Below are 12,966 nucleotides of genomic sequence, written 5' to 3'. Positions count from 1 at the left end.
CACAATCTAGAGAAGCCTCTCAGCCTCCACTTTCTGTGGGAAGGCTCTAGACAATGAGCTTCTGCCGAACACTTAACCTTTGGAAGGCTTGAGGAAGGCTTAAATGAGCCTGTCTTGTGTGTGGGTGCTCTCTGTGTGCCTGCTGTCTATATGGGTATTTGCAGTACTGAACTGGATTCTGGAACAAGAAAAAAAAATCACTGGGAAGAAAGAAAATAGCAGGCTTTTTTTCCTTTCTGTAATTGCTGTTCCCATGTACAATATAAAACAAACCTGATTGATAATTTTTCCCTTTATAACTTTGTTTAATGACATGCACTCGATTTTATTGTTGTGGGGTGATTAAGTGGGTTCTTGCTCACTGCATTCAAATATCCCACAGCAGATTTGGTCTTGAAAAGGAAATTCTAAACCTATAGGAAGGAAACTGTTAATATGCTGTTAATTGTAGTTTGAAACCAACTTAGTGATCATTCTGTGATATATCAATTCTTGTAAACACGTTAGGGCAATATAATTGATTGTACAGAGTAAGTGCCTTTATAAATGCCTGTTTACTGTGTGTATTCAATCTGAATACTTAGTTTATGAAGAAAATCAATATTCTTGTTTAAAATAAGAATATTATATATATATAACAACTTCCTTAGCAAGACCTGGCAGCTATCTTTACTTAGGATCCCAGTGAGATGTCTGTTTCTTTTTGTTGTAGAGTTTGCAGTGAGTATGACTTAATTGCAATGAAAATGAGTGAGGTGCCTCAGAACACTGAAGAACTGGTGGAATATGATACATTCTTAAAGAAATCCAGTGGAGTTACTGTTTTTAAACTGAGAGATGATGTTGCTGAAGCAGCACAGAGACTGAGATTCCTCATGGAATATGCTCATCTTTCTGGTATGTCTTAGTTATAAAATATAAAAGCCTCTGATTGAAAATATTTCTGTATAGATTTTGGGGTCTGCATGCATAAATGTTGCATATTTTAGAATGCTAATGAAAAGCTCCAAAAGAGACAGAAAGGAAATCAAAATAATTTAATAGAGGCAAAAGGTACCAATGCAAAAAGGAGTGGTTATAGAAATGGCATACAGCACAGACAGTTCTGTTTTCTGTGTTTTAGATAATGTCTTGGGCATTATCAGATTAATGGCATGTAGTCTGTCCAAATGGTGTTACACTTCTAAGATAATCAATAAAAAGTCTTCACTGAAAAAGCATTTAAAAAGCTGTTTCTTGAAAGCTCTAAGGCAGCTTTTGTGAAGTGTGAGAACTTGAATCTCTGCAGCTGAGTATTAGTGGAGGTCTTTTGTTTTGCTTGATGTTTTGCTGTTCAAGATTAACAAAAAAACAGTTCTCCAAGATAGAAGAAACATCCGTAGAAGTTGCTTTTAGTTTGCACATCTATTCAAAGCCAAAATCTGCTGTTCAGATGTGCTTGTGTGTTATTTGCCATATGTAAAAACGCAGAGCAGTTATATGAGTGCACACCCACGTTAGTGGCAGGATAACCCTTAAGCAGAACACACACAGATCAAACACTCATATTACATATCTAGGATATCTCATTTTTATCAGAAAAACAATTCTAATAAACATTAGGACATCTGCAGAAGCCAGGGCATTTTGCTGGTACAGTTTGGACAGGAGTGTTTGCGTGCACAGTATTTTATAGTTACATATTCTTTGTAGCTGCCTTTACAAGCATTTGTTCTGCAGTTAATTACAATGATATAAGTGCACCAAACAAATAGACAAATATGAAGATGGAGATATCTGTTCATTGTATTTTTTATGCTCTAACTTTTGGGAATAATTCAGCATTTACACATTGTGGACTAAAAATTATTTAAATGTTCCTTTCACCCACCTTAGGTAGGTGTATTATATATATTTAGTTAGAAGTGGTCTGTTTTAGTTAGAAGCGTCTTTAGTTAGAATTGGTGTAGCTAAACGGATTCAGTGTTCTGGAATAGCTGTTCTTAATAATTTTGTCTGCTTAGCAAATATCTTATTCAGAGAATTTCACACTAACTTAACTTCAGGGTTTTGCTATGAATCTAACTGGTGGTGGACAACTGTTCTTTTTGCAGTGAAGATAATTCAGCCAGCAGCTTAAAATATGTAGCTTCTTAGCTTATTCCTAAATGTAGTTTTAGCTCTTTTGCTTACTCTTCGCAACAGCCATTATGTGTTAGATCATTGGTTAAAGGTTATTTTCTTAAAGATGTCTGTGTTGTTTTTTTTTCCTTCTAGATGATGACATAAACCTGAATAGTACAGTTTTCTGTTGGCCTGATCAGATTAAGATAATCTTTGAAAAGGGTAGAGAGAACTTGTTTGAATGGAGGAATCATGCAGAGATGGTTTTGGTTGAAAGGTATGGTGCTAAGACATAAAAAAAATCTCATAATCAGTAAAAGGCAAATAATGTCAAGGAAGTAAAACTTGGAGCTGAGAAAGTAAGGAAGAAATGTGGTTTACATGGAGGTTTCAGAAAAATACTGTTGCTGAGGGTGTGTTAGAATATTCCTAAACTGAAATATGCTGAAATGAGGAATGAGGATGTTACTAGAATATTTGTTATTTTATTTTATTATGTCACTTACTATGGCATTACACATAATTTTGTTATATTGTTTTCACTCTTTATTTCCTCCAGATAGTAAAGGTAGCAATGTAAGTGAGGTAAATAAATTGTAAGGTTTGATAATGAACCTTGAATTCTAATCCTGTGAACTGCATAGTACTGGTATAACATTAACAGGTTTTGAATATCATCTGTATTTACTTTGCACCAGTATTGAGATCAGATTTCATTTGACACTGCATGTTATAATTAAGAAAATAATAGAAACCTGAAAAGGAATTAAACAGAACATCATATTACCTAAGTTATCTTTGTCTCAGGTGTTCTCAGTTTGAGGAAACTCTCGAAGGTTATGATAGAGAAGTAGAAAGCTACAAAACGCTGGATATCATAAGCTTAGAAGAAATGGAGAACAATGCTGAGAATTTTAAAAAGTTAAATAAGAATCTAGATGATGCACTGACAGAATTTGAGGTTGGTATTTCTTAGTTAAACATAGAGTGGGTTGAAATGTGCTGGATGAGCAGAAGTTTGGTTCCTGTTCCTATTTTTTTTTTTCAGAGTTCTGGCCATATATTGTCAAGATGGCTTTAAAATTTCCAAATTCACAAACATGTGACAAATGATCTTTCCCCAGTATGCTGAGTTGTTCCTACTGCTGAGTTGAAGAGCATGTTGTTTGGGGAAAAGGTTTAGGGAGTTTTTAAAACTGAAATACTGATTTTCAGTGTTTCCAAGCAGTCAGTAGTAGCAGGATCCAGGGAAAGCAGAATTCTTCTGGAAGAGTTGGCAGGACCAGAATGTTAGGAAGGTGATGTTTTCCATGAACAGTAGTTTTTGCTGCTGGAGCTGTGTTTTCAGTCTCTCTGCTTGTTCTCTAATTAAAACCAAATGTTTTTCTACTGTTTGCATCATTTCCAGAAGTTGCCTATAGACATTAAACATGTTTAGAAGGAAACTGAAGATGAAGATTCCTAGATTCTATTCAGGGCTTTCCATCCAGTGTACTGTGTTGAATAGTTTGTCTTAGCTGTGCCTCTGCTGTCAAATGAGAATGGTTATGTTTGAGAGATCTCACAGGCCTTTTGAGGCTTAATTAATCTTCTAAATCACAGTGAGACAATGAGGTTTCTGCATACATGGAACCTTAAAGATCAAGATTTCAGTTAAGTCCCACTAAAAAGAGAAAATGGAACAAATTAAATTAGGATTTAGATAAATTGCTAGTTCTACGTATCAACACACTTGATCAGTTTAAAGGCATGTAGTATATTTAATTAGTGTGAGTTAACAGCACTGATGCATTGTTATAGGTAGATCAGAATAAGTAATTAAGTTTCTTAATACATTATCACAATGAGGGGTGTCTACACACAGTTTAAATGACATGACAAACAGACTTGGGACTCAATCTGAATTCAGCATCTACATTTCAGCATTTCTCTGGGCTTCACCTCCCTACCTGTAAAATGAGGAAGACAAAACTTTTTGTTTAGTCCAAGTCTTTGTACATTGATTTATACTGTAAGGTCTTTTGGACAAGGACAATATCCTCCCATGAATATGCACAGCAATCAATATCTGTTTTGGTTGGAGCTCCTGGATGTTTACATAACAGGAAAAAATAATTGCAAGTAAAATAAAAAAATCCTGTTAAGTCTGTGTGACTGAGAAGCTTACATCCAGGTTTCAGAGTGGGTTGGTAACTTGTGAGCCTTGGTTTTGCTGAATGCCATGGTGCATTGTGTATTTCTAAAATAGATGTTTTTCAAATTGAGTTAGAGAAAGATATCAAAAAATAATTAGGGGGATTTTCAAGAATACAGTTACCGTATTTACCTGAAATCCACAGGCCTAAATCTGCATATCTGACTGACTTTGACATGTGCAAACATTGTATTCAATATTACTTGCTATAAAGTTTAAACAACAGTAGGAATTTTTGATGGAAAAGAGATTTTTTAATATTATTTTTTTTCTTAAAGGGCATTAATAAAGAAGAAGAGTTACTTGGGCGGGAAAAGAGTGACTTTCCTCTACTGCAAAGTATAATTGTAAAGAAACAACCTTTTGAACAGCTTTGGGTAACAGCATATGATTTCCAGACCAGATCTGAGGAATGGATGAATGGTGAGGCTTTGGTGTTCATTTGATTAAATGTGTCATTTTTGGTTGGTTGAGTGGAAGCTGAAAGGGTTGATTAGTGTGAGAAAAGAATTCTGAAGAAATAAAGCAGTAGGAAATAGAGATGTAGACTTGGATTTCACATGAAGATAATTTTTTGTAACACAACTGATTTGCTGAAGGAGAAAGGTTGTAAGTACCTGTTAATAAACCACCTGGGTCATCTTGTGCTGATGTGCCTGCTGGGCTTTTTTATACTGTTGTATTCAGAAACCCTTCAGAACCTGGATGCTGATGAAATTACTGAAGAAGTTGACAATATGTGGAGGACTATGTACAAGCTCAGTAAGACTTTTTCAGATTTGCCTGGGCCTAAACGCTTAGCAGAGTCAACCAAATGTAGGATTGATGAATTTAAACAGCATCTTCCTGTCATGACAATTGTCTGCAATCGTGGAATGAAGGCGAGACATTGGGAGCAGGTACTTTAAACTCTGCTTGAACTGTTGGAGTATTCTGCCACAGAAACTGACAATTCAATATACTTCTTGATATATTCCATATTGGAATAGTAATAACCCTTTATCCTGTCACATGGTAGATCTAGTTTTGAAATTTGTAATGATACAGGCAGGAGGTTCTTTAAATTAATAAATTATAGCAAAAAAAAACAAATTGGGGGATTGCATTAATACTTCTTTAGCATTTATTTTTTGCTGTTTGAGAAGTCTACTACAAACATGCACCTCAATAATAGATTTTATTTCTTACTTTATTTTCAGATTAGTGAAATTGTAGGATGTGAGATCAGTCCTGATGAAACTACTACTTTGGCAACCATGTTGGAATTTGAACTCTTAAAATATGTTGAGCAGTAAGAAGCTTACTATTTTTTTTTTTTTTAGACAACTACCATATGTCATATGTTAGATATGAAATATTAGTCTGTTTAGGTTTTTTCTGTGCTGTTACACACAGGTGTATTTTTTCAGCTATGGCTGGAACTGTCGGTTGTTCTTGTAGCACAAAGGCACAAAAAACCAAACTGATATTCCTAAACTACTTCATTTGCACTTTCATAATTTTCTGTCTGTATTTATCTCCAAATTGATTACTAATATCTTAAACATGGTAAGCCTTCAGTTGCAAAAATCTTCCCTGAAATAAGAGTCTATATTATTAACATATCCATATGAAAGGCAGTCTGATATGCAACCCTACCTGCAACTGTTTTGTTTTTTTTTAGTCTTCAACTTGCAAAATAATTTCAAAGATGTGTTTAATTTCACTTTAGGCTGGAACCTGTTGGAGCATCTGCAAGTAAGGAGTATTCCTTAGAGAAAGCAATAGAGAAAATGAAAGCAGAGTGGGTCAGCGTGCAGTTTGGTCTGTCACAATACAGGGATACTGTGAGTAAACACCAAATCAATATTGTTGAAAATAATTACTTTTGTTCTGGATATCAGTTGAGAAATAATAGGGGGAAGTTGCAGCTGATTCACTGTGGCATGATTGAAAGTGGTATCAGACCCTAAATATCTCCAATACTATATATCCTTATACTTGGACATTAGTATCTGCATAACTTGGGATCTCAGCATAGTAATCCTAACAAACCTATAAGCCTGACAGCTTTTGCAATGTTGCAGGGAAAGCTGGACAGCAGTGCAATTTGAACTTGCCCAGAAGAAACAAGAAATCACATGCAGCCCAAAAGAATGAGTGGGAAGTCACTAGCATCCCTGACTAGCTTCCTGTTCACAAATCAGTCTATCTTATGACCTTTACAACAGCTGTTTAGTGAAGGCACTTTTTGCTATCTTCAAACACGTTGCAGGCTTTCTCAGTGCTTTGCTGCTTTCTTACCTTCAGCCATCAGAGAGCAGGGCAACAGGAAGCTGGGTGAGGTTGAAGAGTGGTGAAATAAAGCAGCTGCTATTTGCATAATCAAAATATGATGTATTTACAGAACACCAGCATCCTGTCAGCAGTTGATGACATCCAGCTTTTGTTGGATGATCACCTTGTTAAGACCCAGACAATGTGTGGCTCTCCCTTCATCAAACCAATAGAAGCTGAATGCCGGGTAAGGAAGAGCTGGATTGATGGAGCTTGCTTTCCCTAAGTGCTTTAAGGTTTTTTGGCATAATAAGTTGTTATATGGTTTATAGTTTTTAACTGTTTTAAGAACACACATATTTTTCTTCAATCTTTCCTCAAAATAAATTAATTATTTATGTGATTTTGCTTAAATATTAAATGTTTTTATTACAGGCTTGGAAAGATAAGCTGTCTTTAATACAAGATATTCTAGATAGCTGGTTAAAATGTCAGGCAACATGGTTGTATTTGGAACCAATTTTTAGTTCAGAAGACATTATAGCTCAAATGCCTGAAGAGGGCAGAAAGTTTGGGGTTGTGAATGCATACTGGAAAGCCATTATGGCACAAGCGGTAAGTGCTTGCATTTAATAAATTGTATATTTTTATGTGTATCCGATAACATGATTATTAGTGTCGTGAAGATATATTAGCTTTTCTGGAGTTAGAGATTTCTATTTAAGTCACAAGAAGATATAATACATAGTGGAAAATCCTTTAATAAAGCCCCATAGTCTGGTAGTAAAAATGGTAGATTGTCATTATTGCTTTGAGATTTCTGTAAAGGCTGGATATTGCAGGATAAATTAGAGCTCATAAAATTTTAATTTAAAATTTTCTGGCTTTAACATTGTTAAATGATTGGAATTAACTGCAAGATTTGTGCTTTCACGACCTGTTTCAGGGTTCACTGACAATCTGTAGAAAGGCTTTTCTGGATACAGTTAGATTTTGGATTAGGCTTTTAAGGCTTACACATTATTAGAGCAACTAAAAGACTTGTATATTATTGTTCTCTAATATGTTGTGGCATGGTTATTCCAAACTGTAGTGAATATGTACTGAGATGGTAGTGTGTCTGGATAAGGTAACAGGGATAGTAAGTGCTGTTGGGTAAAACTGAGAAATTGGGTAAGAGACCAGATACTTACTGGTAGTTTGAGCTGAGATGCTTATAAGAAACCTTGGGAGCATGTGATTGCATGATAAAGGTGTTGAAATAATCAGTATAACAAAACAGAAGTTGAGACCTGGCTAGCAGCTCTGACTCTGAATGACGGAGCCTATTCTGAAGAAGGTGTATCTCACCAAGTCAAGAGGAATGTTATCAGAAAGAAAAAATGCCACTTAGATGGGAAGAACATAGAGTAATTGTCATGTACTGTGCCTCTGTGTGACAGAACTTACTTGTGAATGGAAAAAAATGTAGCAGCCCAGACACAAGAGCGGTGCCAGAGATTTTAATTTCTGTGGATATTTCCTTGTTGCCTAATTGGCTGTAAAGTTCAAACTGGTAAAACTGACAGTCTGAAAAAGCAGATCAACTAATACATACATATTTAACAACATGAAGGCACACTGCAGAGTACAATATCTAGCTTTTATGCATCCTGCAATATATATATAATTGATGGTAGAAATTTTGCTGTACAAACGACTTCTAGCAGTTTCTGATGTGCATTTGTTTTTATAAAGGTGAAAGACCCAAAGGTCCTTTCAGCAGCTGAACAGCCTATGATGTTGGACAGGCTTCAGGAAGCTAATACTCTCTTAGAAGATGTTCAAAAAGGGTTAAATACTTATTTGGAGAAGAAAAGATTGTATTTCCCAAGGTAAATAAATTGAAGAGTCCTAAGTTAGAGACAAAAAGCTATAAGCTCTTTCAAACCATTTCTACTGAATCAGAAAGTCTTATTGTGTAAATACATGTGAAACAGTCCTGTGCAACAAGAAGTGAAAACAGTCAAATTTAGAGTTAGAAACACATTATCACTTACAGGGAATTTTTATAGCCATTTGTTACTTTCAAGTGGCTGATTTGCAATTATGTCTCTGCCCTACCCTCTTCAGTTGTACAGAAGTGGATGATGCGTAGGAGTTACAGAATCTTGTCCAGATAATCATACATGTTTTTTAAAAGTCTGTATTGGCTGCAAAATCTGGTCTTTCCTGTGTGAGTTTGAGAACCCTTTTTCCTTCTTGTGCATAAAAGGATGATCATATTGAAATTCTAAAAATACTTAAAAATTGCTTAGGAAAGGAATTTGTCATGATAATTTCCTCTCTCTTATACTAGTATCATAAGCAGCAGAAAAAAAATTCCATCTATCTTGCATGAATAGATTATTATTGACAATTTTAATGATTGGAAAGTTTGTGTTCATTAATTGTATTTTTCCAACAGGTTCTTCTTCCTTTCTAACGATGAGCTACTTGAAATACTGTCTGAAACGAAGGATCCTCTCCGAGTACAACCGCATTTAAAGAAGTGTTTTGAAGGAATTGCTAAACTGGAGTTCACAGACAAGTTGGAGATCTTAGGCATGATCAGTTCAGAGAAAGAAATTGTTCCTTTCATAGATAAAATCTATCCAGCGAATGCAAAAGTAATTTATTTTTTTTTTCACTTTATGATATTAAATTAGTACTTTGCCTGAAGCGTATGGTTTTTGGGGGAGTTAAGTTTAAAATATTTAGAATTAGGTAATGAAATATGTTTAGGAAGTGAGAGGGCAGACTGGTTCCTAGATCAAAAAAATGGTTCCTACAAATAGGAATAAGACATAACTCCTCTGGCCACTTTTCTCTAGCTTTATGCTCCTATTGCTTTTAAGACATATAAGATAGAGATAGATAGGTAGATAGATAGATAGATAGATAGATAGATAGATAGATAGATAGATAGATAGATATAAAAACCAAGCGTTATATATACAGATATATGTAACATTGCACAACATGGCTGAAACAGAGAGGACTGAGGTAAATGATGAGTGGCTGGCAGTGAAGAATCAGATAATTATTTCAAAAGGGAGTAGAAATAGTAGCATTAAAAGTTTTGAAAAGTAGCTCAGTTCCAGCTTTTTCTGCAAGGAAGAAGTTATTGCATAACATAAAGGTATGGAGCTGAACTGCTGTATGGTAACCAAAAAGAGATGAAAGGTGGGGCATGTTGTGAGTTACAGATACCCTTTTCCCCTTAATCATCCAGGAACAAAACATGCCCTGGGTTAAAATCTCCAAGCTTAACTGACCATGCAAGCTGTGATCTGTGTTTTTTGTTTATGCTTATTTGAATCCTACCCATCTGTTTCTTCAGCTATTTAGAGTTACCTTGATTTACCTGCCTTCAGACAGTGATAAACTGCAGTATTGCCTGTCAAAATTTGGGTAATGTCAACCTTTCTTCCTCCTATATACCACACCCAGAAGTGAGCATATTTAAGCATAACATATATAAAAGAATTTCCTGAAGAGAAATATAGTCAAGAAATGTGTATCGACTCCTACCTGTTTTTCTCTTTTGAAGGGCATGGTAGAAAAATGGCTTTTGCAAGTAGAAGAAATGATGCTGGCCAGTGTAAAAGAAGTTATTCAAGAAGGCATAAAAGGATATATTAAGGTAATTGTTCCTGAATTATAGTATAAAATAGATTTCACCAGCAACTATACATAAACAGGTTGCTCAAATTCTTTACCAGGGAAGAATGTTTGTAGCTAAGTGGAATCCAGCTCTCCTTGTTCAGTAGTTCCAGTCTGAAGTTTTTTTAACTGGGAATATCTCGAAGAAAAGTGTTTGTGCTGATTCTCATTTATTTACAGCATGAGGCAAAAGAAATGCGGGCGAAGTAATTGCTATCAGGAACATAATCTAATGTGTTTATATGACTTTCTGTGTGTGTAATGGATCTTTTTATTTAAGGTTCCTCGAAAAACATGGGTCCTTCAGTGGCCTGGACAGGTGGTTATTTGTGTTTCATCCATTTACTGGACACAAGAAGTGAGTGAGGCTATAAGGAATGGAACATTACCGGTAAGGTTTTCTTCTGCCTTTCTATTAATTAATCAGATTTTAGTGCTTAGTAATAAAAAGCTTCTAATCAATAATTTATAGAAGAAATCTAATCCACATTTACCCAACAGAGGGTAAATTAATCTGCTATAATAGAATTTTGGCATTTCTATTAGGAAGAAAGGTCAGATTTCTGCTTCCATTATTTTCAGGACATAAAGTTTTTTGAAGTGGCCATAGTAAAATAAAATGCCAGTATCTCAAAAGAGTTTAACATGTTTGTGTAATGCCAGGACTTCCCTTACTATGTTTTGTTACTGCACCCATGGGAGGTTAGGAACTGCTAGCTACGACATTAAACTTAACGCCCCTGTTCTGTTTCTGTGACAGGATTACTTGGAGAAGAGCAATCAACAAATTGGGGAGATTGTAGAGTTAGTGAGAGGAAAGCTGTCCAGTGGAGCCCGGCTGACACTTGGAGCTCTCACCGTCATTGACGTGCATGGTAATTGGGCAGTCACTGGTACCTGTTACACCTGGGGCAGGGCTGCTGTTGGTAGCTGGGTAACTATTGGAAGGAGGCAGCTGAGAGGCTTTCTCTGACTTAAAACAACCTCTACAGAGTTATTGCACAGTGTCTCTAGGCAGATGGAGATGTCTCAGCCTGGCACAACTATCTCCTATCTATTTAGAACAGGCACTGGAATCTAGATCAAATTAAGCTGATGCCTTATGCAAAACAGATGCAGATTCCTTTCTAACATGAAAGCCAGTCTGCTACTCTTAAATGGTGACTTATGTAGCTATAAGAAAATTATATTTTTTTAAATGTAATTTTAAGTAAACTGACATATTAGAAGTGTTTAGATTGTTCAAGTAATATCTCTTACTCTACAGCTCGTGATGTGGTTGCAAAGTTGGTTGAAGTCAAAGTCACAGATCTGAATGACTTCCAGTGGATTTCTCAGCTGAGATACTACTGGGAAGAGGATGATGTAATAGTGCGAATGATAACAACAGAAGCCAAATATGGTTATGAATATCTGGGCAATTCTCTGCGTCTGGTTATAACTCCGCTAACAGATCGATGCTATAGGTAAAGCCATGTTGTCTGTGAAAAACGTTCTCATTTTCTGCATCCATCTGTATTTACATTCATTTGTTACAGTTAGTAATAGAAGGAACTTCAGCAGCTAAGATTTTCCTGTAGGTTTTTGAGGTAAATCTTACATATCTTCTTTGCGCAGATATGGTAACATTTCCGATGTATAGGTTTTTGACCAGTAGATGATTAACAGTCTCTGTTCTATCTAAGAATGTACTTCTGAAAAGAGCTGGCAGCCCATGGTATTGGAACTGTAAGAACTCTACAGTATCACTGGTCAATTAATATATTTGAAATAAGACTTACAGGTAGGATATGCCTGCCTGTAAAATAAATGAGGTAATTATAGAGCCCTTCACAGATATTTGAATGTGGTTAGCTTCCTGTTCTTCTGCTTGCTTGGAAGAGGTTGAAATGTAAATACTTCATCCCCCAAGGTTGAAGTAGTCAAGGGCACTTGGTATTTCACTTCTGTAGAACCCTGGAGATACAGGTCATCTCAGCAGGTAATTTTAGGTCAAAGGCTTAAAGAAGTTTCTTTATAGCATCTCCAGGCAAATACATGGTGAGGATATCAAGATTTTACTTCAGCACTGAGCTGTCAACTCACCATTGTGTAGGAGGCATTTGTAGTCAAGTGCCTATGTTAATGCCTATGCTGGCAAATGCTTGATCTTTTGTCATTCACTAAGGTGTTGATGGAGGCACATGGCTGGTGCATTAGCTGTAAACTGGGACTGTTGTCATTAGGATTAGCTCAATCTATACTAAGACTATGCAGTCAACTGTGCTAGGTGTAGTTTCAGTCCAAGCAGTGAGCAAGCAGACTATTCAGCACATCTTAAAAACTGTTTTGGTGACAAAGCCTTTGAATGAAGCTTTTGCAAAACGATCAGATCACTCCAATGTTAATGGAGATCTCATGTTTAGGGTAAAAATCACTTGGAGAGCAACGTAATTCCCAGGTCTTTGAAACAACCCTTATGGTTTCTCAGCCATTTCTAAAGATTTACTTATTTTGTAAAGCCAGCTTCAAGTTCTTGTCATAAGGAGTGCCTCTTGATGAAAAAATGTGGGTTTTGTGAACTCTGCCTATTTGCTCATCTCACTGTGCATTTGCTTGCATAATTGAGGATATGCAGGGTGGATGTGTGTAGTAAAAAGTCTTGACATTCCTTGTAGGCCAAGTGGGTGAATGTGAGCTTCCACAAATGAGAATCAATTATGAGACAACACTGTTTTTTTAGGGCAACC

General features: G+C 35.9%; 1 protein-coding gene across 1 annotated transcript in view; it reads left to right on the top strand.

Annotated features, from left to right (window-relative positions):
• DNAH3 (dynein, axonemal, heavy chain 3) overlaps positions 1–12,966 on the top strand; it is a 54,856-nt gene that overhangs the window by 11,989 nt on the left and 29,901 nt on the right. Inside the window, exons 13-27 of the mRNA XM_010003238.1 lie at positions 713–897; positions 2,257–2,380; positions 2,911–3,064; positions 4,576–4,720; positions 4,985–5,196; positions 5,497–5,588; positions 6,009–6,123; positions 6,684–6,800; positions 6,989–7,168; positions 8,291–8,427; positions 9,000–9,201; positions 10,125–10,217; positions 10,518–10,628; positions 10,998–11,112; positions 11,505–11,703. Of these exons, the coding sequence (XP_010001540.1) occupies positions 713–897; positions 2,257–2,380; positions 2,911–3,064; positions 4,576–4,720; positions 4,985–5,196; positions 5,497–5,588; positions 6,009–6,123; positions 6,684–6,800; positions 6,989–7,168; positions 8,291–8,427; positions 9,000–9,201; positions 10,125–10,217; positions 10,518–10,628; positions 10,998–11,112; positions 11,505–11,703 (2,181 nt within the window). The remainder of the gene's footprint in view (positions 1–712; positions 898–2,256; positions 2,381–2,910; positions 3,065–4,575; positions 4,721–4,984; positions 5,197–5,496; positions 5,589–6,008; positions 6,124–6,683; positions 6,801–6,988; positions 7,169–8,290; positions 8,428–8,999; positions 9,202–10,124; positions 10,218–10,517; positions 10,629–10,997; positions 11,113–11,504; positions 11,704–12,966) is intronic.

Source organism: Chaetura pelagica, unplaced genomic scaffold (genome assembly GCF_000747805.2).
Source record: "Chaetura pelagica isolate M959 unplaced genomic scaffold, ChaPel_1.0 scaffold138, whole genome shotgun sequence".
Classification (NCBI taxonomy): Eukaryota; Metazoa; Chordata; class Aves; order Apodiformes; family Apodidae; genus Chaetura; species Chaetura pelagica.
This window is presented reverse-complemented; position numbering and strand designations above follow the sequence as displayed.